We start from the raw sequence: 27,031 nt of genomic DNA, 5'->3' as shown, positions 1-27,031 counted from the left end.
AAAGCAGAGGAAATCAGAGCTTTATTTTGGAGAACCAAGACAGTCACCAAGGTGTTCTGAGGAAGTCACTGATTACAGGAGGGGTCCAAAGCGAATCCTGGCTGTTTGCTATCCTAACCCTTGGGGGTGGGGGATGGCAGTCACCTCATTTAGACCCCTTCTGGCAGGGTCTGACCGTCCTGGAGCTTTCACTCTCATGGCCCCCTGAGCTCAAGTTCCTTAACCTTCAGTCCCCCTTAGTCCCCACCAGTGCCACCAGCCCCACCCTATCCTGGTTATCCCCCCTCCCCTCTGGCCAATGCGCCTCGACCTCTGACCTCTGCCCCTTCTCCCTTTACCACTACCGGTCTCTCCATCCGTGGCATCAGAAGGGCGCTGACCCGATGTATAATCTCAAGTCAGGGGATAGTGGGGGGGGGGGGCAGGAGAGAATACAGCGGGGAGGGCTTTTGCCTTGCACGCTCCCTGCCCACGGTTCAATCCTCGGCATCCCATAGGGTTCCCAGAGCACCGCCAGTTGTAACTCCTGAGTGCAGAGCCAGGAGTCAGCCCTGAGCATTCCCAAGGAGTAAAAATAAATTAAGAATAAGGCGGGGAAAACGAGGGTGCGCAGACCACCCCCATTAGACCTCGGGCCTGTCAGTGTTAGAAAAGAGCCCCCCGAGTGCGCCAAGGTTTTACCTAGGTCTCGGGTGAATGTCTCAGTCTGACCCCCTGGACGCCCCCGGGGAACCCGCCCCTCCCGCCCCGTCCCCTCCAGGAAACAAACGCAAAAGTAAACCAACGTCCAGCCCCTAAACGCCTCCCGAGAGAGGAGCACGGCACATGCGCGCGGAACCTGGCCCCGCCCCCTCAGGTCGGCGGGTACCAGAGGCGGGGAGTGCGGCCGAGCGCGCAGGCGCGTCGCGGGGAGCCCCGCCCCGCGCTGGTGGCGAGCGCGAGACTTGGAGGCGGTGGGGGTGGGGGGAGCCCGGGGCCCCGGCGCGCCTGCGCGAGAGCCACCCGCCGGGCTTCGCGTCGGCGGGGCCATTGCGCAGGCGCGGGAGTTCCTGGCCGCCCGCAGGCGACCCGGGCCCGGCGCGCGGGGCCTTGTGGGAGGGTTCAAGGAAGTAAAATGGCGGACCTGGCGAACGAAGGTAGGGGAGGCGCCGGCGGGGCCCGGCGGGCGGCCGGGGGGCGGGCGGCGGGCGGCGCCGGGGCCCGGGGGTCGCGTGTGCCCCGGCCGAGCGCCCCGCCGCGTCCCCGCGGGCCCGGCAGCCCCGCGCCGCCGCCCGCCGGGCCCGAGCGCCCGCCTCGGCCCTGCCCCGACCGCCCCCGAGCCCGCGCGCCCCGCGCCCCGCGCCCCGCGCCGCCCGCCGGGCCCCGGGAGCCGCGTCCTGCGGGAGGTGGGAGCGGGCCGGGGCGGGGAATCCCGCTGCTTTTTCCCTGGGGGCACTTTCCGGGGCTGGGGGACGGGGCAGAGACGGGGGGCTCCCGCGTCTGGGCGCGCTGACGTTCCTGCGCCCCGTCGCCGTTTGCCGTTGGGGACCCCCCACCCCCGCTCACCTGCGCCCCTGGTGCCGTCGGCGGCCGATGCCCGCTGGAACTTGAGGAGTGCCAGGTCCTGGCGCCCCCTTCCCCGCTTTCAGCAGCGCCGTCCGTGCTGCTGGGGGCCCCCCGAGCCCCCCGGTCCCGCCTCCCGTCCCCCGGTCCGGGCTCCCGGGGTAGAAGTTGGAGGGAGGCCGTGAACAGGTGGTGGGGGCAGGTTCCCGGCCCGTCTCCGGGCGCGCCCAGCCCGCTTCCAAGCCGGGAAACTGAGGCAGAGCGATTCGGTTACACTTGTTCTCAGCCAAGGGGGAAGTCGGGATGTCAGCCCAGCCCCCCCCCAGCCCCGGGACTGCGAGGCCCTTTGGATGGAGGCGGCATCTTCGCGAGATAAGTGATGGGAGGAGGGTTGGGGCTGGCTGTTTCAGATGCCCGGGGGGAGTGTCGGAGAATCGGTGTGACATCTGCGACGGCTCGGCCCGTCAGTTCAGCCCTCACATCCCCGGCGTCCCGTGTGGTGCTTGCCCGCCCCTGGGGCTGGCTGACAGGTGCTAGGGGTAAGTGTGGGAGACCCGGTTTCTCTCTCCCAAGCCCCCGCCGTCTCTCTCTCTAACCCCCCCACCCCAACACACACACACACCCCCCAGCCCTTAACGTACACAAGAATACTTACAGGGTTTGTCTGTACAAACTGCTGAATGAGGGGGCAGCCGCCGTAGCAGGGCCCCAGCCAGCCCAGCGTGCAGGAAGGAGGTGGGGGGAAGCTTCTAGAAGCTTCCACCTCTCTGCCTATTTTGGTAATACAGTTGAGTCTGATGCCGGCAAACGCTGTAGCACCAGTGTTTCCAGTGTTCCGTTGGAGGCCCAGGGTCAGACCGCTGATGTCCAGGCAGCTTGGCTGCTGGCACAGCCCTGGGACCCCGCTGCCATGTCTCCCATCCCCTCCCTAGTGTTTCTCTCTCTGGACCGTGAAAGCCTGGAAACCGAATGGGTCAACAGTGTTGATCTTTGCAGGGGGTACCGGTGCTTGGCTGGGGTAGGGTGGGGGCAGCTCCCCTCCTGCGTGCCCCTCTTCATGTGTATGGCAGAGTGTGGGGGGCTGCCTTGGAATTGCTCAGGGCCAGAACCTGCTGGAAGTTCTCCCTCCTTCAGCTCCCTCTCCCACACCCCGGAAAATGCTGCCATTTTCTTTAAAACGTGTGGGGGGAGGGGAGAGGGATAGAGAAACAGGCATTTGCCTTGCATGTGGTCTGCCCAGGTTTGATCCTCAGCATCCCCCTAGGGGACCCTGAGACCCCGCCAGGAGTGATTCCTGAGCACAGGAGTCAGCCCTGGGTGTGACCCAGAAACACAGTGGAGGGGGTGCGGGGGGAAGATTTTGTCCAGGGCTGAACCACATCTCAAAACCAGCACTGCCCTAGCACGGGCCTCCCCATCTTCCCCCCAGAGTCTCCCTGACTCACCCTGTGTCCCCGTGTCACCTGAGTGGCCTGGATAGTCCTCTGAGCCCTGGGACCCGCCGGTTCCCCTTCCAGAAAGACCATCCCCCTGGGTGGGCCCCTGTGGGTTTGTTTCGTGCCCAGGCTTTCACTCGAAGGGGACTTGATTGTCATCGGCGTCCCCGCAGTGCCCTGGCCCCCACCCCTGTTCCGTGTCACCCACAGGAACCGTGGCCTGGCATGCTCGGTCTAACTAGGTGTCTGGGAGGTGAATGAAGGGGACCGTCAGTGAGGCCCCCCCATTGTGAGTTGCCCCTGTGGGGGCTCCTGTTTCTTGGGGAGACTGTTGCCCTCCAGCGCACGGGCTGGCAGCTGTAAATTGCACAGTGACCGGGGTAAGTTTATAAAAGCGCAGAATGGAATGTTCTGAAAGGCTTTGCCCACTTGGTACTGCTCTCGCCTTGTGCTTTGGTGATGGTTCTGCTGGGGCTGTCCTGGAAGTCGGCTCCTGGTGGGGGGGCAGGGAGTGTCCTGTTTCCCTGCCACTTTTTAACTGTCACATGGGGCTTGCGCAGCCATGGGACAGGTTGTAGGGTGTCTGAGCCGCCCCAGCATGTGCTCCCCAGGGCACACGCGCACACACACGCTCACGCTGTCCCAGGAACACTCCCCAGGGCACACACACACACACACACACACACGCTCATGCTCTCCCGGGCATATGCTCCCCAGGGCACACGCATGCTCTCCCAGGCACATGTTCCCTAGGGCACGCGCACGCTCCCCAGCTCACACACACGCTCACGCTCTCCCAGACACATGCTTCCCAGGGCACACACACCAGGGCACACACACACGCTCATGCTCTCCCGGGCACATGCTCCCCAGGGCACACGCATGCTCTCCCAGGCACATGTTCCCTAGGGCACGCGCACGCTCCCCAGCTCACACACACGCTCACGCTCTCCCAGACACATGCTTCCCAGGGCACACACACACGCTCATGCTCTCCCGGGCACATGCTCCCCAGGGCACGCGCACGCTCCCCAGCTCACACACTCACACTCTCCCAGACACATGCTCCCCAGGGCACACAGACACACGCTCTCCCGGGCACATGCTCCCCAGGGCACACGCTTTCCTGGGTACACAGTCCTCAGGGCACATGCACACTCCTGGGCATACGCTTCCCAAAGCACATGCACACGCTCATGCTCTCCCAGGCACACACTCCCCCCCAGCACATGCATATACTTCTCTGGACACACTCCTGGTGACACGCTCCTCTGGTCACACTTACCCCAGGCACACTCCAGGGCACACACTCCTCCAGGCCCATGCTCTTTCGGGACTCCATGGCCGGAAGCTTTTGGGGCTCACCTGTCTAGGTGCTGGTCAGCCCCTTGGCGGCCTGTGGGGCTGAGCTGTTCCAGCCCTGCGGCCCCCAAACCCCGCCCAAGGCAAGACAGCGAATCTCCTGGGGGGCATTTTTCAAACTGGACACTAAGCCCCACCACGCCTTACTTGGGCTCCCCTCGGCAGCCTGGGTGAGGCGAGTCTCGCTGCCGTGGCGACTCTGCACCCCTGCAATCGGATAGCTGGAGAGCAGGTGACTGTTGGGGTTGTTGGGTTTGGGGGCTGGGCTGGGCCGGGTGTGTGTGTGGGGGTGCGTGGCTGCCAGCAGGACTCAGGAAATAGCACGGAGCCAGGGGGCCAAGCTAGTGCTCCCTCCCTTTGCGCTTTGCCCTGACTCTGAAGACCCCTTGTGGGTGCCTCTCCCGGAGTCGGCAGGGGGTGGGCTCCAGCTTCACACACGTACCCCGTTACACTCTCGCTGGTCTTGGTATGGATTCTCATTAGTCACCACCCCCGCCACTCAGCTCTGGGCCACTGACAGCCGGGTTCCGAGGTGGGGGTCCAGGAAATTCTGAGGGGCTGAAGGACCCCAGGGCCCGAGCTAGAGCAGGGAGCCGGGGCCTCAGGCAGCACACAGCCCACCTGGATCTGATCCCGGCACCCCGGAGGATCCCGAGCACTGCCTAGTGGGTCAGGTGGCTCTCGGGCCAGCTCCTGGCGGCTGATGGCCCTGGGCCTGCCCATGTGATGCCAGTGACACCTGCGCCCCCCTGCCCTGGCCTCAAGGGGCATGACAGATTCAGGGATGAAGTGACATCAGGCACTTTCCTTGCTGTAGAAAGAGCCAGGCATGTGTGTGTGCATGCATGTTTGTGTGTGTGTTTATATGTGTGTAGTGTGTGTGTGTGTGTGTGTGTGAGACACCCGGGGTTCTCACGGTGGGTTTGTGTCCTGATTGCGCTGTGCACTGTCCAGCTGGCTTGGGGCAACTCTTCACCCTCCCACTTGATGGCGGGAGAAATCACACCCGCAGTTCTCAGGGGCGACCTGGCTCTCTGCTCAGGGTTCACGCCTGGCGTGCTCAGGGGACTGACTCTATGGGATTGAACCCGGGTCAGCCACTTGGAAGCAGATGCCCTCCCCACCGGCCTTGGGTCACGCACTCCGGGGGGGTGCACGCTGCCGGGAACTGGTGTGAGCGGCCCCAGGATGTCAGTGGGGGAGTTTAGAAGGGGCTTCAGTGGGGGGAGGGGCGGTGTCACCCCCCAGCAGAGCTCTCCATGGCTTCGGGCAGCCGTGATGCTCAGAGGCCTGACTGTGGATTCGGAGTCCCGCATGGCACAGGCAGTGCCATGGCCCGGTGACGTCCCAGGAGTCCCCGTGGCTGAGGGGGCTGTGGTCTGCCTGGGGTCCCCAAACGTTCCCAGACTCGCTCCACAGCCCAAGACTTTGAGGGGCAGCGTTTGAGGGGCACTTGGACTGGTCCCCGCTTGTAGGGGGCCAGCTGGTCAGAACCCAGGATGGCTTTCCGGGAACACACGAAGGCCCCCCAACCCCCACGCCAACCCCCTTCCCCGGCTGTTGGGTTTATTTCCCAGTGAGCGGTCAGTTCCTCGAGGGGCCACAGCAGTGTCCATGCCTGAATCTCCCGGGGACAGCGGGCAAGCCCTGGCTTTGTCCTTTCTGTCCAACTCCCACCAGACGCGAGGAGGCCCGGGTGCCCTCATGGGCGCACTGACTCCCCGTCCCCTCTCCCCTCCGCTTGACCTTGCAGTCAGGTGCCTCGGCTGAGACTGCTGGCCGCCCTGCATGCACTCGGGCTTTGGGGGCCGGCAGGGGGGGCATCTGCAGCACGCGGCCGAGTTTCTCCGAGGTGGGCTTGGCCCTGGGGTCCCTGGGGCCTTCCTGGGGGGCTGAGAGTTCTGCATTGTTCCAGGACGGACCCCAGCGCCTGCCGTCCCGGGTCTGCGTCTTCGCGCTGCTTTCCCTGCCGGTGCGGAGGAAGGGGGGGCTGGCCCCCCGGCTCTGAGTGCTGCAGGGAGCGACCCCTGAGCGTGCCTCCCCTCTCCAAGATATGGATCAGGAATGTCACTTGGACGACTGGGGCTAAAGTGAGCAAAGTTTCTTCTGGTTTATAATACAGGCGGCCAGTGGCCACAATGCAAGGCTTCATGCCGCTGCTGGGTGGGGTGGGCAGAGCCGCCAGGACGACCTGTGTGCATCAGCCCAGCTCCCCGTGTCTCCATTCCTGCGGGAGCTTGAATCTGGGGCTTTCCTGTGGCCTCCAGCCACAGCACTTGGCACGAGGGCCCCAGCCCTTGACAGCCCGGGGAGAAGCCATCGGAGTGTGGACCCCCCAGTAGGGAAGGGGGGCGGGTCAGGGGAGGGGGGGAGGCATCTCACGTGGGAATGTGTCAGGCTCCTGTGTCAGGGGGGTGCTGTTTGGTCTTGCTGTTCTCCCTCCCTCCGCTAGAGGGCGCCAGCCTCCCGCGGCTGTTCTGGGAGGTAGGGGCGGCTTTGCAGGACCTCCAGCATCCTGAGCTCGGATGGGGAATGTCTCTGGGAATGAGGCAGCGTGCCCTTCGCCCACTCTGGCGAACACACTTGACCCATGGGTCCTCTCCAGGCCCAGGGAGGACCTGACAGAGAATGACAGAGGGACGTGCCCACCCCAGCCCTGTGCCCACATGGCAGAGGGGAAGAGAGGGGGCTGAGAGTTTGGAGGCAAAGTCCTAACACCCCCCGCCCCCCCCCAAAAAAAAGGCTGCTGGCAGGGTGATCGGATGCAGGCAGGAAGCAGCTCACAAGGGTCTTCTGCCCCCCACTTGACGTGTGGTCAGGCTGGGACCAGGCGGCGGATCTGGCTGAGATGCCTGCCTTGCACGGGGCCCGTCCCCAGCACCCCGGGGGCCCCCAGACACTGCTGGGTCACCCTGAGAAATACGCCTTGGGGCCCGGCCTTGGCCAAGTGTAGCCAGGAGGGGGCCCTCGGCTGCCTGAGCATGACTGCAGCTGGGCCTGGGGGAGGGGGGCCTCGGGAATGTGAGGTGCCCAGCTCAGAAGCAGACCAAGCAGCTCTGTGGCTTTGAGCACTGTCTGCCCGGGCCCTGCAGGCTCACTGGCAAGTCTGAGAGGGTGTGAATATTGCTTCCGCCACAGGAAATGGGGGGAGTGCCTGGTGAGACGCCCTATGCAGAGGGCCGTGGGACATGTCATGGGACTCGGCTGGTGGGAGCATCGGTGGGCTGCGGAGAGTTCCAGAAAGGGGCTCCCGGGCATGCCAGGCTCGGCGTCTCCCCCCAAAACAACTGCTCCTCGTCCCCTTGGTGAGGCCGACGGCTCTGCAGACCCTGAGCTGGGGGGACAGGAGGCATCACCAGCAACCACAGGGCTCCCTGGGGACCCTCCCTTGGTGCCCCCGAACTAGCTGGCGAACAGACTTGACCTGTGGGTGAGGGTCATCTGTGGATGGTCCTTCCCACGGCCAGTGCTGTCGGGGGTAGAGAAGTGGATATCTGGGGTGAAATCAGGGGGCACCGGCTTCTGGATCGGGGCTCAGGAGCTGTTGGGCCTGGATTTTATCTCACGGCTAGTCCCCAGGCCCTGCTGTCTTTGGGGTCAGGGAATCCCGTGTCTTTCTAGTGGGGGGGCCGGGACCTCCAGGGTGCCCAGCTCTGGTCTCCTGGGTGTGACGGGGGCGGGGGCAGCCTGTGGGGGGCCAGGCAGCCGCGGTCGGTGCGCATGTTTCTCCTTCCTGGCGAGCCGGAGGGCAGTTTATGTAAGGGGGGAGCCGGGCGGGGAATGCAGGTTCTCAGCCAGGAGCGGCCCCGCGGACGGACAAGACAGAACACGGCTGGTCTGGCCGCCGCTGCGCCCTGGAATGCGCCTTCATTCTTTCCTGGAGGGACCCCAGGGTCGGCTGGGGGCTTCGTGGCGCCCTTGTCGGAGGAGGCGGCTGCCCGGTGGGGGAGGATGTGGCACCCCCAGACTCATCACTCACCCGCAGTGCTTCCTTAGGGCTGGTCCACAGATGCTTATCTGTCACCTGGCGGCTGCGGCCGCACGGCTGCACCTTCTCCCAAGAAAAGGGGTGTCTGTTCCCCGGTGCCAGGGCCCAGAGCCTGTGGGGCACCCTGCCTTTGTCCTTGGCTGTGCGGGGGTGGGGGGCAAGCCTGCAGCCCGCCCTGGGTCTCCGCTGCCTTTCCTGTAACCACAGGGGGGTGGGGAGGCCGGGCCCAGCCTCTAGGGCCACAGAGGTGGAGGGAGACAGTGATTCTGATTCAGCTCTGCACACCACGGCCATGGGCCCAACGGGGAGCCCCTCCAGGGAGCCCCCTTACTGGGGTACCAGGTGGAGTGCTCTTACCCTGATGGCGCCCCTGTGTAGGGCCGAACCCAGAGAGACGCTGTCCCTGCAGAGCTTCTTGGCCAGCCCTGGGGGTCCAGGCGGGCACCGATGCAGTGCCCCTAGGGTGGGACCCATGTAGACCTGGGTGCACGGCCTCTCGCTGGGCTCACTGGGTCTGGGGGTCTGGGGTCCTTTCGGCATCGACCAGCAACGCCCTGAGACATGCTGGTCCCGAGTTGGGGCTCTGGGTCGGGGGGATGTTGGGGTCGGGCTGCGTGGGCCAGACCCCAAACTGCCGGGTGGGGCCTGGCAGGTGAGGGACACGGGATTCCAGTTCGTCCTCAGCCATTGCTGCTCAATTGTCCGGCAGGTCAGGTGCCGAGGGGGGGTTCTGAGGGCACCAGGGACACGCTGGGGGCCCCGTGCTGCTGGGACACGGAGATGCTGCCAGGGTCCCCAGGAGCCTGGCGCCCCGCTGGGCCGGCCACCTGCTCACCTCTTGTACCTCGCTCCAAAGTCCATTCGCTCTGGCCGTGGGGGGGTCTGGCTTAGCACAGAAGCCAGTGTGCGCCCCATTCTGGGAGAGGAGAGCCTGGCTTGGGGTGGGGGGCGACAGTAGCTGGGCGTGACAGGCAGGCGGGTACTCAGCCGCCCGGACAGGCACAGGGTGCCAGAGGCCAGGGGCCCCATACGCCTGTCTACACGGGCTGCTTCCCGCTCCCCTGGCCGCTGACCATCTCGGCATGCTGGGAAAGGGAGCCCCCTTCACCCCCCCCAAACACAAGGGTTTTTTTTTCTGGCAGCCTCCAGCCGCCAGGGGGCCCTGATGGCATCACAGCCGTGTCCCAGGTAACCGGGCAGTGGGGCCCCCTGAACCCGGTCAGCTGCCGGGAGCGGTGAGGGGGAGCAGCCAGCCGGCCATCTATGGCCTGAGTGCAGCGTTTCCGAGGCCGTGCTCCCCGCCGAGCACCCGCCCCGGAGCTGCGCTGGCCCCCGAGGTGGGTGGGCTCAGTCCTCGGGCTCCAAAGTCCGCGCAGTCTCCGTGGTGGTGTCTGTTGTCTGACCCTGGTGCTGGGGGGATGAATGCCCCCTTTTTCTCTCCACAGAGAAGCCCGCCATCGCGCCGCCCGTGTTCGTGTTTCAGAAGGAGAAAGCACAGAAGGTAAGGCGCCGCCGGCACCCGCCAGAGACGCATGGGGGCTGGGCCGGGGGGCGTCTCCTGCACTGACTCCGGGCAGCACTGTTGGCTGGCGAGGGGCGTGGCGGTGTCTGGGCTGGTCCTGGGGGACAGGGGGGGCGGTCTCGGGGTCATAGTGGTGGTGCTGTTGGACCATCTTTGCCAAACATTGGGGTTGGCCCGAGGTGTGTGTCCTGGAAACACCACACACCCCCGTCTTTGTCCAGGGGGGCACGTCAGCTCTGTACCCACCTCCGGTCTACGGGCACTTGCACTCCCACTGGGGCAGCCTGGGAGCCCAGTGCCGCGCGGGGTCAGCTACCCGCACTGCAGATGCATCTGCAGGGCCCATGAGGAGGGAGGCCCCGGCCACCTCCAGTGGCCCCTCATCACTGACCCCCACCCGCTTGTCCGAGGGAGTCCCCTGGCGTGAGCGGGGACCTGTGAGCAGAGGGGCCTCCCGCCCCTGCTGTGTTTTCCGGTGAGGGGCGGGGCCCAGGGCCGAGCTCGTTGTGGGGTCCGGGCCCTCCCTTCCGACTCAGGGGCTGGACGGGGCAGATTGTTGTGTCGGGTGTGGGCGCCAGAAGCAGGCCTCCCCAAGGAGTGGGCCCTGATCTGTAGCCGGGTGGGCGGGATGGGGGTGGCACGTGCTCAGCGCCGTGGACCCGGGTTCATTCCCCAGCCAGGAGTGAGCCCTGAGCGCCGCCCACTTTGTTCCCAAACAGGAACAAACAAAACGGACTCTCGGGGATGTGAACGTGGCTGATCACATGGGGGTGCGGGGGACCTCTGGCGAGGGCGACACACACAGAGGGTCTCTGTCCTGAGCGCCCTATGGCCCCGCTACCCTTGTGGGCCTCAGGCTGCCACCCACTGCCCAGCTGCCACGCTGCCCAGCCGGATCACACCCCCCACCCCTTCCTCTTTGGTTCTGAGGGTGCTCAGGGCCAGCTCTTCCAGCTGCCTCTGGAAGGGGACATCCGTCTGGGCCCCTAAGGCTCCAAGTGGTGGCCCCTGGCAGTCCCCCCTCTCTGCCTTCCTGTCGGGGACTGGCCAGGAGCACATACGACACTTGCCCCCAGGAATGCCCTGAGCACCGTTTCTGCGACGGGGATCCACAGGGCAGCGCCAGCTGGGGTGCGCAGTCATGAGCCTGCATGGACCCCCGGCCCTCCTGAGGACGTCCCTGAGAGCACAGCTTCCCCGGGGCTGTGGTGCCTCCTTCCTGGGTGTCCCGCTGCCCCTAGAGGGCACCCGTCCTCCCGGCCGGGAGGGGACCTCGAGGCTGCAGCAGATGGAGGCGGGCGGGGAGGCCGCTAGACTCCGCCGGGACCTGGAGAGCTCCGGGGGGGGGGGATGCAGCCGTGACTCACTGTGGCTTTGGCTGCTTTCTCTGCCAAACGGCTGTCCACGGGGGACACTGAGGTCACTCTGGATGGCTGAGCCCATGGCCTGTCGCCCCTCTCGTGCTCCACATTCGCTCTTAGGGTCACGAGCATCCTGTGTGTGGGGCCTGGGGTTGGGGTTTCGGTTTCCGCTGTTGTCCAGGCCTGCCCACACTACCCACCTCGCTGGCAGGGCCACTCAGGCTCCTCTGGGGGCCCCTGGGGACCCAGAGCTGGAAGTGACCGACGGCCCCTTGGGGCCCGGGTGGTCGCCCCTGGGGGTGGTTTCCGGTGGGCCCCGCCTGCTGTGAGGCCTTTGCCAGCAGCTCCTGGAGCCCGGGTGCACCTGGTGCTTTTCCCCGCAGGGTCCCTCCGGAGCTTTTGCTTCCCGAGAAAGCAGGTGCCAGGCCCAGCCAGGCCTTGGGGCACTGTGGGCACAGGACTCTTTCCCCCCCCACCCCACTCCCAGGCAGAGCCCCGGAGAACGGTCCCGAGACGAAGGGGTGAGGGCTGAGCCCGGGAAGGGGGTCTTTGGGTTCCTGGGGTGGTGGCCTCGAGGCTGCCTTCCCCTCCCCCTCCTGGATTGAAAGGTGCTGCCACTTGGCTGGGGCTGCCCCAGCCCGCCCCCAGGACAGCAGGACAGACTGGAGAGATGACACCCCCGCCCCCCCCCAGCCTCAGTGACAGCCCTGCCCCCGCCCACAGGCTGGCCTCCTGGGTTGACATTGAAGGAACCTTATGTGTTTTGCTCCCAGTCCTCTGCAGAGCAAAAGGCCGGGTCGGATGCGGGAGAGGCGCCTCTGGGGAAGGCAGAGGCCCCCCACCATAGCACGGGGCGCCCCGAGTCCGCTGGTGAGCGTGCCCTAGAGCTTCCCGCCCCTGCTGGCGCTTCAGCCGCTCCTTCGCGCCCCACTCCTGCGGCCCCGTTTCTTCCTTGCCCGCGAGACCTGGCAGGGGTAAGTCCACTCCCTGGCGGCCTGCAGCAGCCCCTTCCCGGGCCGGGGGGCTGCAGGGGCCGAGTCAGGAGGACGAAGCGGGGCTCAGGAGGCCCCAGCCCAGCCCTCTCTCCACCCCCCACCCCGCATTCCTTGTCCCCTTCTCCCGTGTCCGTGCCCGCCCAGTGCGCCCACAGCCTGTGCCAAGCTGCCGAGCTTCAAAGCCGGGAGGAAAGAGACGCAGCCAGCAGCTCCTGGCTTTTGAAGATGAGACTTTCATGCTGGCAGGGCTGGGGGACCCCACAGTCCCAGGGCCCGGAACCCGGGGGCTCTCGCATTCAAAGCCGGCACCAGCCGGGCCCTTTCAACGTTTCCAGCCCCTTGAAGATCAGACACAGGTGCGGCCGAGCCTGAAGTCTGGCCGCCAAGCCGTGTGGGCCCTCGCTGCTCTGGGGGACCCCTGGACAGGCCCCCCCACCCTCCCGGCAGTGGGAAAGGGCTCCTCATGGGCACGTCCCCAGCCCGGCCCAGGCCAGCAGCCGCCCCGTCGGGGGTCAGGCCTATGTCGTGAGAATCAGCCCCTCGGCCCCGGCACCCACTGGGAGAGGTGGAGGGTCTCAGCTGGTGCCAGAGTGGGGGGCAGTGTGGGCCCCACCAAAGAGAGCAGCCCAGAGGCGCCCACCCAGACTGACCTGTGCCCTCAGCGAAACCTAGGAGGAGGCGGGCATGGTGCCCGGGGCTCCGGGGCGGTGGGGTGGGGTTGACCGAGTTCTGGAGACGTCCCTGTGGTCCGGTGGGGTCCGTGGCTTCAGCTGTGGGGAGCCCAGGAAAGTGCCCTCCTGCCCATCTGCCCCAGAGGCACCTTCTGGCAGGTTGTTTTCTCAGTTTGGTGAGGTCTTAGAGGGGTCAGGAGCCACCTCCCCCAGTGGTCCAGGGACCCTCCTGACAGTGCTCAGAGACCAAGCCAGGTGGGCCTCCTGTTGCTGTTTTGGGGGTTTGCCTGTTTGGGGTCACGCTTGTGCTCAGGGAATCACTCGTAGTGGGCTGGGGTGAGGATTGAACCCCGGGCAGCTGCTTCCCCAGAGCCCCCCAAGCCCTCTTGGGCCTCCCCTCGCCCCTGCCTAGGGAGGAGCTACCCCCGTACCCAGCCCAAGGCGGAGCTGGGGGTCTCCCATTTCTGGGGAAGCCCCCAGAGCCAGCTCCCGAGGTGGCTCGTGCCCTGGGCAGTGCGGGCCCTCGGCGGGGGAGCTGGAATCCAGGCCCTGGGAGCCCTGTCTGCCGCCGGGTCCCACAGCCAGTGGCACCCCGAGTTCCCCAAAGACTCGCCTTCACAGCCTGTTCTCGACCCAGTGGTGGTGGGGGGCACCTGATAAGCCCCCAGAGACCCTGATCAGCTTTCAGCCTCCTCACAGCGCCCCCCAGGGAGGGGGGAGGCGGCGTCTGTCTGCCTGCTCCCCCACTTCGGTCTGAAGATGACAAGCCCATCTAGCCATGGTTGGTTGGTGGGTGCAGGACGAGGGGCTCCTCGGCACTCACCCCTCCCCCCACACCCGCTGGGATCCAGGCCCAGCCGCCAGCTCTGGCCAGAGCCTGCAGAGCTGGGAAGAGGTTTATCAGACCTGGAAGCAGCCCCCGCAGCTGGCGGGACACTTCCCTGCGTCCATCTGTTTTCCCCTCGGCGGGACCTGGCCTCAGCGTGCTGCCTGCACCCCTGCTGCTCCTGGCCCGATGCCCGCACGCGTCCAATTAGTTTGGGTGACCAGGGGCCACTTGGCCTTTGGTCCCTGCGCGGCCAGAGGCTGCGTCCGCCGAGACCGCCCCTGGCTCAGACTGGGTGGGCGGGCAGATGGGAGGCGGAGGCGGGCGTGTTTTTGCTTCTGGTCTTCCCTGGGGCCCAGACCACTCTCTGCGTGCTCTGGGGTTCTGGGGATGGGGCGACACTTAGTGTCACTGTCGGGCGCCCTACCCGGGGGGCCCCTGGAGACGGGGACTTGGCCCCCTCGGAGCCAGAAGGGGGTGGAGGGCTGGCAAAGTGATCAGTTTGGTTGTGGGGGCCCCTTCTGGGAGCCAGCACACACACACACACCGCCCTTCCTGTTCCCCCCGTGCCATTTGGGGGGCTTGTGGGCGAGTTGAAGTCACGGTGGCCTGCCCTGGTCCCGGTGTCTTGAAGCTCAGGGGGCAGGAAAGATGGGATTCATCAGCCCCCGCCACACACAGACACGCACACACACAGGTCCCAGAGTGTCCCCCGCTGCCCCTGGGCCGCAGGGACCATGTCCAGGTGTCCCGGCACTGCCGTCCGTGGACCCCGAGGACCCGCTCCCTTGCCTGCAGGTGGGGCTGGTGGAGGGGTGAGGGTAGTGGGGGGGGGGGCATAGCAGCGCTGCTGCCTCCTGAGCGGGCCCTGGTGTCTGTTTCCCGCCTGACTGTTTCTGACTCAGCTGTTTCAGACCCCCACAGGAGCTTCCGGCAGCTTCTGGAAAGTTCTCTCAGCTGGGGGCCTCTTCCCCTCAGTGCCGGTTCCAGGCTGTGGCCTCCCCCGCCTGCACCAGCCTGCTTTCCCGGCTTCCAGGTGCCCCTGCCCAGGCCCCCTCCCCCGGCCAGGGGCATGGAGCCTGCATGTGGGGGCGTCTCCAGCAGCTAAATGGCCCGGAGGAAGCTGGGGGGTTGGGGCGTTGGATGGGTACGCTGGGGTAGGGTGAACTGGTCTGGAGGCGTGCCTGAGGCGGGGGGCACCTAGTGCAGTCGGACCCCAGAGGCCTCACCCTGGCCAGGTCCACTTCTGGGGAGCAGCGCCTGGGCGTCCCCCCTCCCCGGGTCTTCGGCAGCCTAGCTTCCTGCCGGGGGGCTGCGGGGGGCCCTGAGTCGTGAGAGTGGAGAGGGTTTGGGGTCCTGCTCGCTGGAGGGGTGTGGGGACGCCCCGGGCAGCGGCGGGATCTGCCGGGCTCTTCTCTGGGGCCAGCGGTTCCTTCCTGCGCCCTAGGCGCCTGGGGCGGATGCGCCTTGTGGCAGCAGGGGAGGGTCCCGGGAGCCGGGACACTGGTGAGGAGTAGCGGAGCTTCTGGGCCTGATGGGGAGGAGGGTGGGGACGGTGGGTGCATGGGGCCCTCTTGAGCCTTGGAGAGAGATGGGGAGTGGGCGAGGACTCTTGTGTGCGCGGGGCCCCCCACCTTCTCCTCCTGCTACCCCACCCCTGTTTCCTTCCCTCTGGAAGGGCCCCGTAGCAGCCGGGCTGTGGGGGGGCACCGTGTCTGCCCCCCCGCCACGGCCCAAGGATGCGGGTGCTTGGGGAGAGGAGAGGGAAGCTGGCCGCCTGATCTCGGGCTTGGGGCTGCTCCAGGCCCTCCCCTCCCTGAGGGCCCCCTGCGGCCAGGCCACTGCCCCCGCCCCTCATTTTCCAAATTGGCCTGTGTTTCACGCTGGGGGAGGGCTCTTCACAGGGACCCCAAGGACCTACCTGGACAGCCCCGCGGCTCTCTCGCCCTGTGAGAGTGACCTGGGAGCAGGGGGCGGGTCCCAGTCGGGGACCTTTCCTCCCTGTGGGGTCTGAGCTTTGGGGTTGGGGGCAGACAGGGATCGTAAACCCAGACGGCCCACTGCTCCATGCGGGACAAGAGCGACCAAGGGTGTCTCTCGTCTACCCCCGTGCACTCAGACACCCCACTCTGCGGGCTCCCCTGGCCTCGCCCCAGCGTCCCACAGAAGGTGGTCCTCATCTGGTCCAGCTGCAGCATTCTGGGGGCTCCTCCGCTGAGCAGCTGTCGGTCTTGAACCTGCGAGAGGGGGGCAGGCAGCACTACTGTCAGAAGCGCTCGAGCTTTGGACCGTGCCGAGCTGAGCGACTTCCAGGGCCCGGGAAGGACACTCTGTCACTGACCAGACTCCCGCGGACCTGAGGGGACGCCGGGGTTTCTGATCGGGGCCTCAGCCCTTGCACGGTCTGTCCAGTCTCTCTGGCTCCAGAGGTTGGTTTTAGTTTGGGGGTCACACCTGGTGATGCTCAGGCTGACTCCTGCGTCTGTGCTCAGGGGTCACCCCTGGCAGACTCGTGGGCCTTATTCATTGCTGAGGGTCAAACCTGCGTGGGCTGTGTGCCAGTCCAGCGCCAGAGCCCCGTTGACCCTGGGGAAGTGGATGTCCAGGAACCGCAGCTGAGAGCATCTCGTGTGGGGTTGGTGGGGACCCCATGTCACAGCCTCCTTGTGTCTGTCCCGGGGGCGTCCAGGCAGGGGGCCTGGGTGCCCTGGCTCACAGCCCGCTGTGCTCTTGTTTCAGAGGTCCGCGGGCGGCTCCAGCCCCGAAGGCGGCGAAGGTGAGGACCTCTCTGCGCCCTGGCCCAGCTCTGCCCAGCTCGGCTGCTGGACGCGGGCGGGCGCGGCCTGACTGTCTCCTTCCCCTCCTCCTCCCTGCAGACTCCGACCGCGAAGATGGAGGCTACTGTCCCCCCGTGAAGCGCGAACGGGCGTCCTCACTGACCCAGTTCCCCCCGTCACAATCAGGTACCGCCCAGGGTGACGTGTCCACCCCCCAACCCACGGTGGCCCAGTGTCCCGCCCCGCCTGGGCCTTGGTCACCTGCTCTCGAGAGGTCCACGCAGCAGTCCAGGCCGCCCTTTGGGGGGCCCGCCGGGCGTGACCCCCACCCAGCTGTGCCCCTGCCTCCTGGATGCTGCTTGGTTTGCTTCTCGTGCCCCGTCGCCTGCCCAGGCACCCTTTGGGGCGGGGGTGGGGCCCCCGGGCGCCGCGGGCTGCCTTGGTGCAGAGCCTCTGCCCCGCTCGCGCCCCTGAGGCCCTGCTGCCCAACCCTGCCCCTAGGGGGCGCTTGGCACCCAGGTCCCCCTTACTTGACCCTCGCCCCTCCCCCCAGCTCTCTAGCCCCGAGCCCACCACACAGGGCAGCCTGGCCGCTCCTCAGCCAGGGGAACCATCCCGAGGGTGAGGCCCTGACAGGGCGGGGGGCGCTGGGCAGTGAGCCCTGAGTGGTGATGGGGAGCAGGTGCAGGCCTGGCGCTGGGGCAGAGTCCTCGGTGGGAGCTGGGACCCCCACCCCCACCCCACCCCCACTCACTGTCTCCTCCCTCCCCTCCCCCTGCTCTCGGCATGCCTATCCTCGGCAGTGTCCAAAACCAATGTTTTCCTGCCCTCCACCCTGTGCGAGGCGTCTGCGGCCCAGTCGGACTCGGAGCCAGGTGGGCCGGGGGCCCGGGGGGAGGGGACATGTGGAGCCGGGAGAGGCCTGAGCCCCTCCTTCCCGTGTGACCAGGGCCCGGGGTACCCCGGGATGCGCCTCAGTGTCCCCGCGCCCGGCCGGGCTCGCTCCCTGGCGCTCCGGCAAACCATGTGTTACTCATTTTGTCAGTTCCGGCTGACACAGCCGTGGCTTTGGGGTTTGGTTTTGGCTTTTAAGACCAACCAGAAATGTATCAGCTCTGGCCGGAGATGGCTTCCAGATCAGGGCGCTTTGCCTTGCGCCTGGCCAAGCCCTGTTTGGGCCGCCGGCCGCAGCAGGGATGAGCCGAGAGCCCCTTCGGGTGTGACCCCGAGAGGGAGCCTCCCCGCCCTTCCCCCACGCCCCTGCTGGCCCCGTTGCTTGGGTGAATGGGGGTCCAGCCCGCGCCTCCCCTGCCCTGCCCGCCTCCTGCCCGCTCCAGGGTTTCCTGGAAGTCTGTCCCAGGGGGTTGAAATGCCTCATAAAAGGTTTAATGATTCAGTTTAACAGCCGGTTCTGTAACCAGACCTGCCTTTTATTAAGTTCACAGCGGACTTCAAAAGTCTCAGCTCAGGCAGCAGCCCCAGGGGGCAGCTGAGGGAGGGGGATGGGGAGGGGGGTCCCGAGGCCCTGGTTCAAGCAGTTGAAGTCGCCTGACTCACAGCTGAGGGGGCTGCTCTGCCCTGCATCGCTGCCACTGGGGGTGCTTCTCTGGCTTGCTATTCTGTTTTGTTTCATATGGGGGCCACACCTGGTGATGCTCAGGGCTGGCTGGCTCCTGGCTCTGTGCTCAGGGACCACTCCAGGCGGGGCTCCGGGGACCCAATGGCTGTCTGGATGGAACCTGGGTCAGCCCGTGCAAGACCAGCATCCGCTCTGCTGTCTTGTCACTCGGGCCCTCCAGGCTGGCCTTGGGTCAGGGAGGGAGGAGGCCTCGCCGACAGCCTGGCCCTGAGCCCCCCACACACACCGGAGAGCCCCCAGGAGACAGCGGGTCTTGGCCCTGGGTCCTGTGGGGAAGCGGCCCTGATGAGTTTGGGCCCTGGTGCTCCAGGACCACCCCATATGGCGGGGAGTGGCCCCTATTACAGGGGGTGGGGGGAGCAAGGCCAAAGCAATAGAAGAGCGAGGAAGGCTTTTGTCTCACATGTGGCCGAACCGCGTTCCATCCCTGAGACGCCATAGGGCCCCCACCACCTCCCCCGAGCCCACCAGGAGTCAGCCCTGAACTCTGGGTCTGACCCCAAAACAAACGTGAAACTTAGAAACCTCACTGCATCCGCTTCACTGATCCCCACTCCCATCTGTCTGTCTGCCTCATGCACACCTGCTGTCCGTCTGCCTCACATACCTGCTGTCTGTCTGTCTGTCTTCCTCACGCACACCTGCTGTCTGTCTGCCTCACACACCTGCTGTCTGTCTGCTGTCTGCCGTCCAGACCGCATGGCTGCTGCTGGGCCCCACTGGGCCGCTCCTGCAGGGCGCTGCCTCCCTCCCGGCTCCAGTGTGATGTGGGGGTGGCTGGCCTGGATCCCCTGTCCCTGTCCCCTGGGGCATGTCCAGACTCTGCATACAGAGTGGCCTCTCAGCCCCCCTGGTTTGTTCCAGGGGGCTCCAGCCACACGGCGCGGGGGCTAGGGGAAGTGCCGCCTCCGCAGGTGGCCGTAAGTGCTGGCCCAGGCCGCCCTGGGGCTGTCTGTGTCCCCTCTCCCTCCTCCTGACTGAGAGAGCGGCTGCCACCGAGTTTGTGGGGCCCCCCCGCCCCCCCACCGACGCATGGTCCATGCCGGAGCGTTTTCTCCTTGGTTGCTGTCCATGGACTGGCTTCCTTGATGCCTACCTGGGGGGTCTGTCAGGGCCGCTGCTCAGACCCGGGGCAGGGGTCCAGGCCATGGGGCATTGGCGCCCTTCCTGGTGTGAGTCCCCCACTCCCGTCCTGGGGAGCCCCTGTGGCGGGACACCAGCCCTACGTTCTTCCTTGCACAGAGCCCCCCTCCCCGGGTCTCCGCCTCCCATAGGCAGGGCTGAGGCTCCCTGCTGGCCCCCTCAGCCCCCCGCCCCACCACCATCTCACCCCTTCCCTGCTTGCAGAGGAGAAGAGTGGCGGGTTCCGGCTGAAGCCGCCCACCCTGATCCACGGCCAGGCGCCCAGCGCAGGTAGGTGGGGAAAGGGCGCAAAAAGGTCAGCCCGGCCCCAAGTGGGGCGGGGGGCGTCCACCACCGTCCACAGCCGGAGCCTTCCTGTCCCATGCGGGCCAACGGTTCCTGTTTGCCAGGGTTGCGGGGAGGTGGAGTTGGTTGGAAAAGCGTGTGGGGGCCCCAGGCCCCTCTTCTTTACTTGACCCTCCCCACCCCGTGAGTGACAGGTGTGAACGGTAGCAGGGAGGAACGGCTTCAGCCCCGAGAGACGCCCCAGCTGTGGTCTATCTGGCTCGGAGGCAACATCTGGGCTAGGTTTTCGTTTTGTTTTAGGGAACATCTGGGCTGGGTTTTTTTTGTTTTGTTTTGCTTTGTGTTCCCCAAATTGCTTCCCAGGGGCCAGAGAGAGACTCTGTGGGCAGAGCGCTGGCTCTGCAGAGGACCAAGCCCCCCCCCCAGCACAGCCCAGTGTCACCCCTCAACCCCCACCCCCAAAATCGTAAACTGAAAATTAGGACTGGAGACAGGGACGGCGCTGGCCTTGCCCATGTCCTGCCAAGAGTGAGCCCCGAGCAGTGCTGGGCGCGGCCCAGAAGCCGAAAGCAAACGGATGTGACAGCCGAGCCCCTCCCGCCCCGGGGGGACCCCAGGCGGAAGCCAGGCAGCCTCCGACCCCCTCAAGGCGCCTCCCTCGCACAGGTGTGCCAAGCCAGAAGCCCAAGGAACCGCAGAGGAGCGTGCTCCGGCCGGCCGTGCTCCAGGCCCCCCAGCCAAAGACGCTCTCCCAGACCGGTGAGCACCCCGTCCCCCACGTCGGGGGTCTGCCCCTGCCCTCGTGCCCGGGTGAGCGGGGCCCTTTGATCCCCTGTGCCAGGAGATGGGCCCTGTGGCTTCAGCCCTCCTTCTTGTCACATGTTCCCGGCTCTTCTCATCCGCCTCTTGATCTTGCCCCCAAGCCGCCCCCCTCTGTCAGAGGCCGTGCGCGATGCTCCCTCATGAGGGAAAATAAGTTTGTTCTTCCCGCCGGGTTTCATTACACGGAAAATTCTTTAGTCTCTGCGCCAAACGGTTCCAGTCGTGCGGTGCGTGGCCCTTTAATCCCCTCCGGCCCGGAGGGAGCCGCCCGGGGAGGATTCAGTGGGAAACGCTCCTCCCAGCGCGTCAAGTCTCCTCTTGGGCTTCTCCCTCCCGAATTAGTTTTTGATTACATCGGAAATTCTTTGGTCTGCCAGCCAAAAGAGCAAAGCCGGGCTTGAACAAGGGCTTGCTGTCCAATCGCCACGATTATAGAGGGGAAATTGCATCACATTAAGATGTTACTAGGACAGGCTGTTTTCTCGGACCGCGCCCTGCCCCCTCGAGTCTTCCCACCTCAGCTCCGTGGGCACTCTGCAGCTCGCTTGGGAGTGAGGCCGTGGTCGGTGGTGCTTCTGGAAGCTTCTAGTGTGAGCGTTCGGGACTCTTCTTGGTCTAAGAAAGAGTGACCCAGGGCCGGAGCGATAGGACAGTGGGGAAGCCCCTAGATTTGCACACAGGTGGCCTGGGTTCAACCCCCAGCATCCCATAAAGTCTCCGAGCACCACCAGAAAAATTTTTGAGCATTGAGCCAAGAGTAACACCCTAAGGGGGAAAAAAAAAAAGCAGGACTCTAAGGCTCGCGCTCGGGCCTGGCATGGGTGAGGCCCCGCCCCATGGCCCGCCGTCTCGCTTCCCTGCAGTTCCGAGCAGCAGCACCAACGGGGTCCCTGTCCCCGACTGCTTGGGGGCTGCCGCCGCCTCACCCGACACCTCTGCACACAGAAGCCCCTCAGAGGCCGAGGCCCGCGCCCCAGAGGTGGGTTTGGGTGGAGCCGGGGGTCGCCCTTGGGCGGGGTGGGGGTTCCAGTTTCTGTGCCTGGCTGGCCTGCGGCTCCCCGCTCTGCGCGTGCCGGGGCGGTGTCCCCGCAGGTCACCCTCCCAGCCCGGCTTCCCTCCGTGCAGGAGAGGGAATCCCAGAGCCAGGAGCCTGGCGGCGCTTGGGAGGAGGAGAACGGGGAGCGGAAGGAGTCGGGCGCCTCTCAGGCCTTCGTGTTCGGGCAGAACCTGAGGGACAGAGTCAAGGTCTGAGCTTTAGGGGCCCTGCCGGGGCGGGGAGCACAGCGCCCAGGGGCTGAGGCCTGAGGGCTGCGGGGGACCAGGAGGGGCAGGACGGGGTGCGCTGACGGGGGTGCACCGATGGCGAGTCTCTCTGTGTCTGTCTGTCTGTGTGCCTGCAGGCCAGGGCGCGGCTGGCAGGAAGCTGGGGTGCGGGCAGCATCTCGGCGCTGCTTGGTGCTCGTAGGGACGGGGACCGGCCTCTGGTGGCCGTCAGGGTCCGGGGGTCCTTGGAGGCCCCTGATGGGCCGGCCCTCCCCGCCCTCCCCCCGCGGCAGGTGACACATCCCTCCCCACCCACAGCTCATCAGCGAGAATGCAGAGGCGGCCGACATGGGGGCCGAGGGGCAGCCGGGCCCCGACACTCCCGCAGCCACCAACTACTTCCTCCAGTACATTAGCTGCAGGTGGGCATGGCGCAGGGCGGGCATGTGTGTCTGTGTCTGTGTTCATGTGTGTGTGTCTGTCTGTGTGTGTCTGTGTCTCTGTGTGTCTGTGTCTGTTCATGTGTGTGTGTCTGTGTGAGTCTGTGTGTTGGGGTTCTCCTGAGGGGCCTGAGGCCGTGGCTCCATCCGAGGGGCCCTGGGGAGCATCTGAGGGGGTGCCTCCTTGCTGCGGGCCCCTTGCCCGGCTCTCACGGCCCGCGTCCTCACCCAGCGCTGAGAACTCAACCAACAGCGCCGATGCCTCCAGCAACAAATTTGTGTTTGGCCAGAACATGAGCGAGCGCGTGCTGGTGAGTGAAGGGTGGACCCCGCCCCGCCCACCCACCCTGCTCCCTGTGCCCGCACCCTCATGCCACCCCCCTGCTCGCCCCTCTCCCATAGAGCCCCCCCAAGCTAAACGAGACTGGCTCCGACGCCAGCAGGGAAAACGCAGCCGTCGAGTCGGGGTCCGAGTCCTCGTCCCAGGAGGCCACCCCTGAGAAAGGTGCGTTCCCGGGGTCCCTGCCTGCCGTGAGGGGTGTAGGGGGCAAACCCAGCTGGGGGCACCCGGGGCCTCGGGCGTTCGCCGTGCTACAGGCTCCATCCCAGGCCAGCAGGGGCACCTGGGAAGGCCAGGCTGGGCCCCCCGTGAGTGAATGGCCGGTGTCGTCCAGCTGACAGCGTCTCCGAGTCCCTGGCAGAGTCTGCAGCCGCCTACACCAGGGCCACAGCCCGGAAGTGCTTGCTGGGGAAGGTGGAGGTTATCACCGGGGAGGAGGCCGAGAGCAACGTGCTGCAGGTGGGGCGCGGCCAGGACGGGAGGCGGGCGGCAGGCCCTGGAACTCGCCCTCCCGGAGCAGGGGTGGAGGGCAGGGTCAGACGCCGCTGGGGACAGCTCTCCCTGGGGGCCCCCACGCTTGGAGGCTGCACGCGGGGCCTGTGGCCCAGCTGCCCCTCCCGCTTGGAGTGGGCTCGTGCACTGTCCGGCTACTGCTCCTTCGGGGGGTTAGCTGGTGGGGGGGCATGCCGTGCTGGGTCTGAGGGCTCAAGGCTTCGGGGCTGGGGAGCCCCAAGGGGAAGTGGCGGGGAGAGGCTGCGGGTCTTGGGGGAGCGGGGTGACACCCTCGAGTCTGGGGGAAGCGGGAAGACGCCACAGGTCTGGCTTCCAGTGGCCCAGACACTCGGGTTTTCCGAATCTGAGAAAGGGGCCTGTCCTTGGGGGGCCGCCGGGCCCCGCTCACCCCACGCCCGTGTCCTCAGATCCAGTGTAAGCTGTTCGTCTTTGACAAGGCCTCGCAGTCATGGGTAGAGCGAGGTCGGGGACAGCTGCGGCTCAACGACATGGCCTCGGCTGACGACGGCAGCCTGCGCTCCCGGCTCGGTGAGCCCCAAGAGAGCCCCCAGGGGCACTGCTGGGCCCCTCCCAGGTCCCCCTCCCCGGGGGCCCAGCTAGGGCTCAGGGGTGGACATCAACTGAAGGCCCAGAGGTTGGCGGGGTGCCCTGTGGCATAGAGGCGGCAGCGCGCACCCTTGCCACTGCCCTGCTGGCACCGGCCCGCCGAGCCTCAGGCGCAGCGTGGGGGGGGGCCGTGGGAGCGACCCCCGCAGATGGGGCATGAGCTCCTGTGCCCCCCCCACGGGTCAGTGCTGTTCCCCTGCTGCTATCAGAGCCCCGGAGTCTTGTATCAGTGTCCATCCGTCTAAGAGCCCCCCTCCCCCCCACCCCTGCCCTGCGGCCCTGGGGCCCTGAGAACGGGGTGCTTGTCGCGCAGTGATGCGGACCCAGGGCAGCCTGCGGCTCATCCTCAACACCAAGCTGTGGGCACAGATGCAGATGGACAAGGCCAGCGAGAAGGGCATCCGCATCACAGCCATGGACACGGAGGACCAGGGCGTCAAGGTCTTCCTCATCTCGGTGAGCTGCCGGGGCTGCCTGGGGTGGGGGGGGCTCGCCCCGGTGCCCCCTGACCCGCACCCTGCCGCCAGGCCAGCTCTAAGGACACGGGCCAGCTGTACGCGGCGCTGCACCACCGCATCCTGGCGCTGCGCAGCCGCGCCGAGCAGGAGCAGGAGGCCAAGGCACCCGAGCCTGGGGCCGCCCCAGCCCACGAGGAGGACGACAGCGACGAGGACGACGTCCTGGCCCCCTCGGGCGCCTCGGGGGGTGGTGAGTTTGGCCGCAGGCGTCGGGGCTGGGGTGGGGGGGCCGCTCGGGGCGGCAGCCGGGCTCCAGCTGACCCGTCTCTGTGGCTCCCGCAGGCGCCGGTGATGAAGGGGCCGGGCAGACAGCCGGGGGCACATAGCGCCAGGGGCGGCGCACACGAGCTGCAGCTCCGTCTGTCCACCCGTCTGTCCATCTGTCTGTCCGCCTGCCGCGGACTTGGGGAGCAAGCACAGGCCCGTCCCACGGGGCCGGAACAGACTGGGGGCTGCCCCGCCGTGCTCGGGGCTCGCGTCCTCATCATATTGATGAGCGCCTGCTTTGCGCACGGACACTCATGGCTGCTCGCTGGGCCCCGCCCGGCCGGACCTCCCGCCCTCCCCCGCGCCGGTTTGGGGGGTCTCTATTTTTAGATCCTTTTCTTCCCGACGCTTCGTGTCCGGTCTCTTGGGTTCAGACTCGGGGTGGGCCGGTCGGCCGCCGCCTGCGGGACTCCGGGGGGCCCGTCTCTGCTCGTGGCATCCCCAGCCCGGCCTGCTTCCGCCCCGGCCAGCGCCTGCCGGGCCCACGGGCCTCTGCGACGAGGGCCTTGGACTTCAGGGGCAGGAGGCCGGTTCCAGAAAACAAACTGTGCCCCGAGCTCACGGAACCCCCGGGAGCGGGCGCCGTGCCCGCCCCCTCAGCTGGCTCCCTGGCGGTGGGAGCAGAGAGGGAGAGGCCGGGGGGCGGGGGGAGACGTGCCAGTCTTGCAGGGACACTCTGCGCCCCACCGCCCAGCCCGGCCTCACAACCTGCTTTCCGCCTTAGCCAGCTAGTGACCGACCGACCGTCAGACCAGCGAGAAGGCCCATGAGTCTGGGGACACTTATGTAAGATTGTCATATGAAATGTATTTGGGATCTACATTAAAACTTTTAACTAAAGCCCCGCTGGCCACGGTCTGCCTGCGCCTTCCCCCCCGACACACACACACACACACAACACACACCGCCTGGCCCGGGCAAGTGACCAGATCTTCAAGTCAGCCGCCACCGGGCAGCGCCTGTCTTCCAGGGGCCCTTGGTTGCGTGGTGGGGCGGGGGGGGGAGGGCGGTGAGACCAGGGGATGCTGAGCAAGATGGGGCAGGGGTGAGGGCACCGATATCTGGCTCCCTGCTTCCTCCTCGTGTCCCAGCAGGGGCGGGTCTGGCTAGTTCCGCAGCCTCCGTTTGGCCCGGGTGAGAGGTGCCGGGTGTGGGGGTGCCGAGCAGCAGGCGGGGGGCGCTCACAGCCGCCAGGCGCTGGTCATCATGGCCACAAACTGCTCGTCCGTGTCCATGGAGGCACTGACGCCGCTGTAGTAGTCTTGGAACTCTGCCAACGTGACCTGGGACGGGCAGGCGGGCGGTGGCTCAGCAGGCACTGGGAGGGTGGGGGAGGGGAGGGGGAGGGGGGCGCCCACCTGCCCATCCTTCTCGGAGCTGTCAAAGTTGTCCAGGAAGCAGCGGAGTGCGTCATCCTCTGTCCACTCCCCGCTGAGCACCTTGGGGTGGGCGCGCCCGCTGTACACGCCCCGGAGGTCGTCCACGGTCACCACCCCGTCCCCGCTGCGGTCCAGCTTGGCGAAGGCGGCCCTGACCGCAGCCTCGCGGGCCTGCGACATGGGTGGCTGGGGGAGGGACACGTGGTCACTGGGAGGCCCAGGCACCTCCAGCCCCGGCCCCCTCCCGGGCCCCCGCCCCGCTCACCCGGAGTGCCCGCAGGAACTCGTCCAGGTCAAGCGCTCCGCTGCCATCGCGGTCCCAGCGCTGGCACACGGCCTCCGCCTCGGCTGCGTCCAGCCTCAGCCCCAGCTCGGCCAGGCCCCGCCGGAGCGCCCCCGCGTCCAGGGCGCGGCTTCCGTCCTGGTCCAGGCAGCGGAAGAACCTGCGGGGGCCCGATGCAGGGTTGGGGGCGCGCTCTGGGGCTGTAGGGCTGGGGGTGTGGGTTGGGGGGAGGCGTCAGGGCAGCTCACCTGGCCAGGCCGTGGATGCCCACAGCCCCCCGGGCCAGGCACTGCGCCCGCAGCTTCTCCATCGTGGCCTCCGCCGCGTCCATGCCTGCTGCAGGCAGCTGCCCAGCTCAGCCGGCCTGTGTGCGCAGTGGCTCTGGCTGTGCCTGGCTGCGCGTGGTGTCCAGCCCCGGAGACCGTGTCGCCAAGGAGACGGCAGCTCTGGAGACTGGGAGGGACAGGGCGGGCCCCAGAGGGACAGGCCCTGCCGTCACGTGCTCCTGCCACTCGGCTCCCAACCAGCCGGGCCCAGCGGGGAGGCTGCGCCACAGGGCCAGCCTCGGTGGTGGGTGGGGACAGAGCCCTTGTCCCAGACGGCAGGAGCCGCCGACCCACCCAGGCCCCTGCCCAGACACTGCCTGGTGCTTTGTCCCGCTGCCCGGAATGTTCAGGAAGGCGGGGAGGTCTTGTGTGTCTGCCCCCTCAGAGCATCGTGAACATACACGATCGTCATTGTGCAGGGGCCCCGCCAGCAGGGCTCAGGGCTGGCTCAGGGGTCCCTTCTCACGGGGCTCTGGGGACCCCATGTGGGTGCCTGGGCTCAGCCAGCCCTGCAGGGTGTTCCCTGTTCCCTTCCTGTCACCTCATCAGCAGGACACCCCCTCACCCCATTGGCTGAGAATCAGACTGGGGGGGGGCCTGGGCATCCTGGGCCTGGGGAGCCCCTGCCAAGCGGAAGAGACCAAGAAGAGACTGTCAGGCGTGGCTCCACGGCCGACCCTCTCACCCCCGGCCTCTAGGCCCTCATCTCTGTCTCCCTGGGGGAGAG

The 27,031-nt window shown here is 66.9% G+C and overlaps 2 protein-coding genes across 9 annotated transcripts; one reads left to right on the top strand and one right to left on the bottom strand.

Annotated features, from left to right (window-relative positions):
* Positions 1–998: 998 nt before the first annotated feature.
* RANBP3 (RAN binding protein 3) lies at positions 999–25,156 on the top strand. Of its 8 annotated transcripts, none has more exons than XM_055125736.1 (18): positions 999–1,136; positions 9,774–9,829; positions 11,985–12,185; positions 16,443–16,479; positions 16,580–16,666; positions 17,284–17,355; positions 19,467–19,532; positions 20,214–20,306; positions 21,233–21,348; positions 21,495–21,614; positions 21,951–22,054; positions 22,305–22,383; positions 22,475–22,577; positions 22,747–22,871; positions 23,333–23,453; positions 23,845–23,987; positions 24,059–24,239; positions 24,332–25,156. In XM_055125736.1, exons 1-18 carry the CDS (start codon positions 1,115–1,117, stop codon positions 24,373–24,375), a joined length of 1,770 nt encoding a protein of 589 aa, XP_054981711.1. In that variant the 5' UTR covers positions 999–1,114; the 3' UTR covers positions 24,376–25,156. The 8 variants fall into 8 exon arrangements, with proteins under 8 accessions (XP_054981711.1, XP_054981714.1, XP_054981709.1 ...); XM_055125734.1 differs by lacking the exon at positions 999–1,136 and adding an exon at positions 1,907–2,081; XM_055125739.1 differs by lacking the exon at positions 11,985–12,185 and having other exon boundaries at positions 1,001–1,136.
* On the bottom strand, positions 25,099–26,442 carry CAPS (calcyphosine). The gene is made up of 4 exons (XM_004619402.2): positions 26,227–26,442; positions 25,961–26,138; positions 25,675–25,881; positions 25,099–25,599 (listed from the first exon to the last, which is right to left on the bottom strand). The coding sequence occupies exons 1-4, from the start codon at positions 26,307–26,309 to the stop codon at positions 25,498–25,500; spliced, it is 570 nt and encodes a 189-aa protein (XP_004619459.1). The 5' UTR covers positions 26,310–26,442; the 3' UTR covers positions 25,099–25,497.
* Positions 26,443–27,031: the final 589 nt, after the last annotated feature.

The sequence above is a fragment of the Sorex araneus genome, chromosome 2, assembly GCF_027595985.1.
Source record: "Sorex araneus isolate mSorAra2 chromosome 2, mSorAra2.pri, whole genome shotgun sequence".
Taxonomy (NCBI): domain Eukaryota; kingdom Metazoa; phylum Chordata; class Mammalia; order Eulipotyphla; family Soricidae; genus Sorex; species Sorex araneus.
This window is presented reverse-complemented; position numbering and strand designations above follow the sequence as displayed.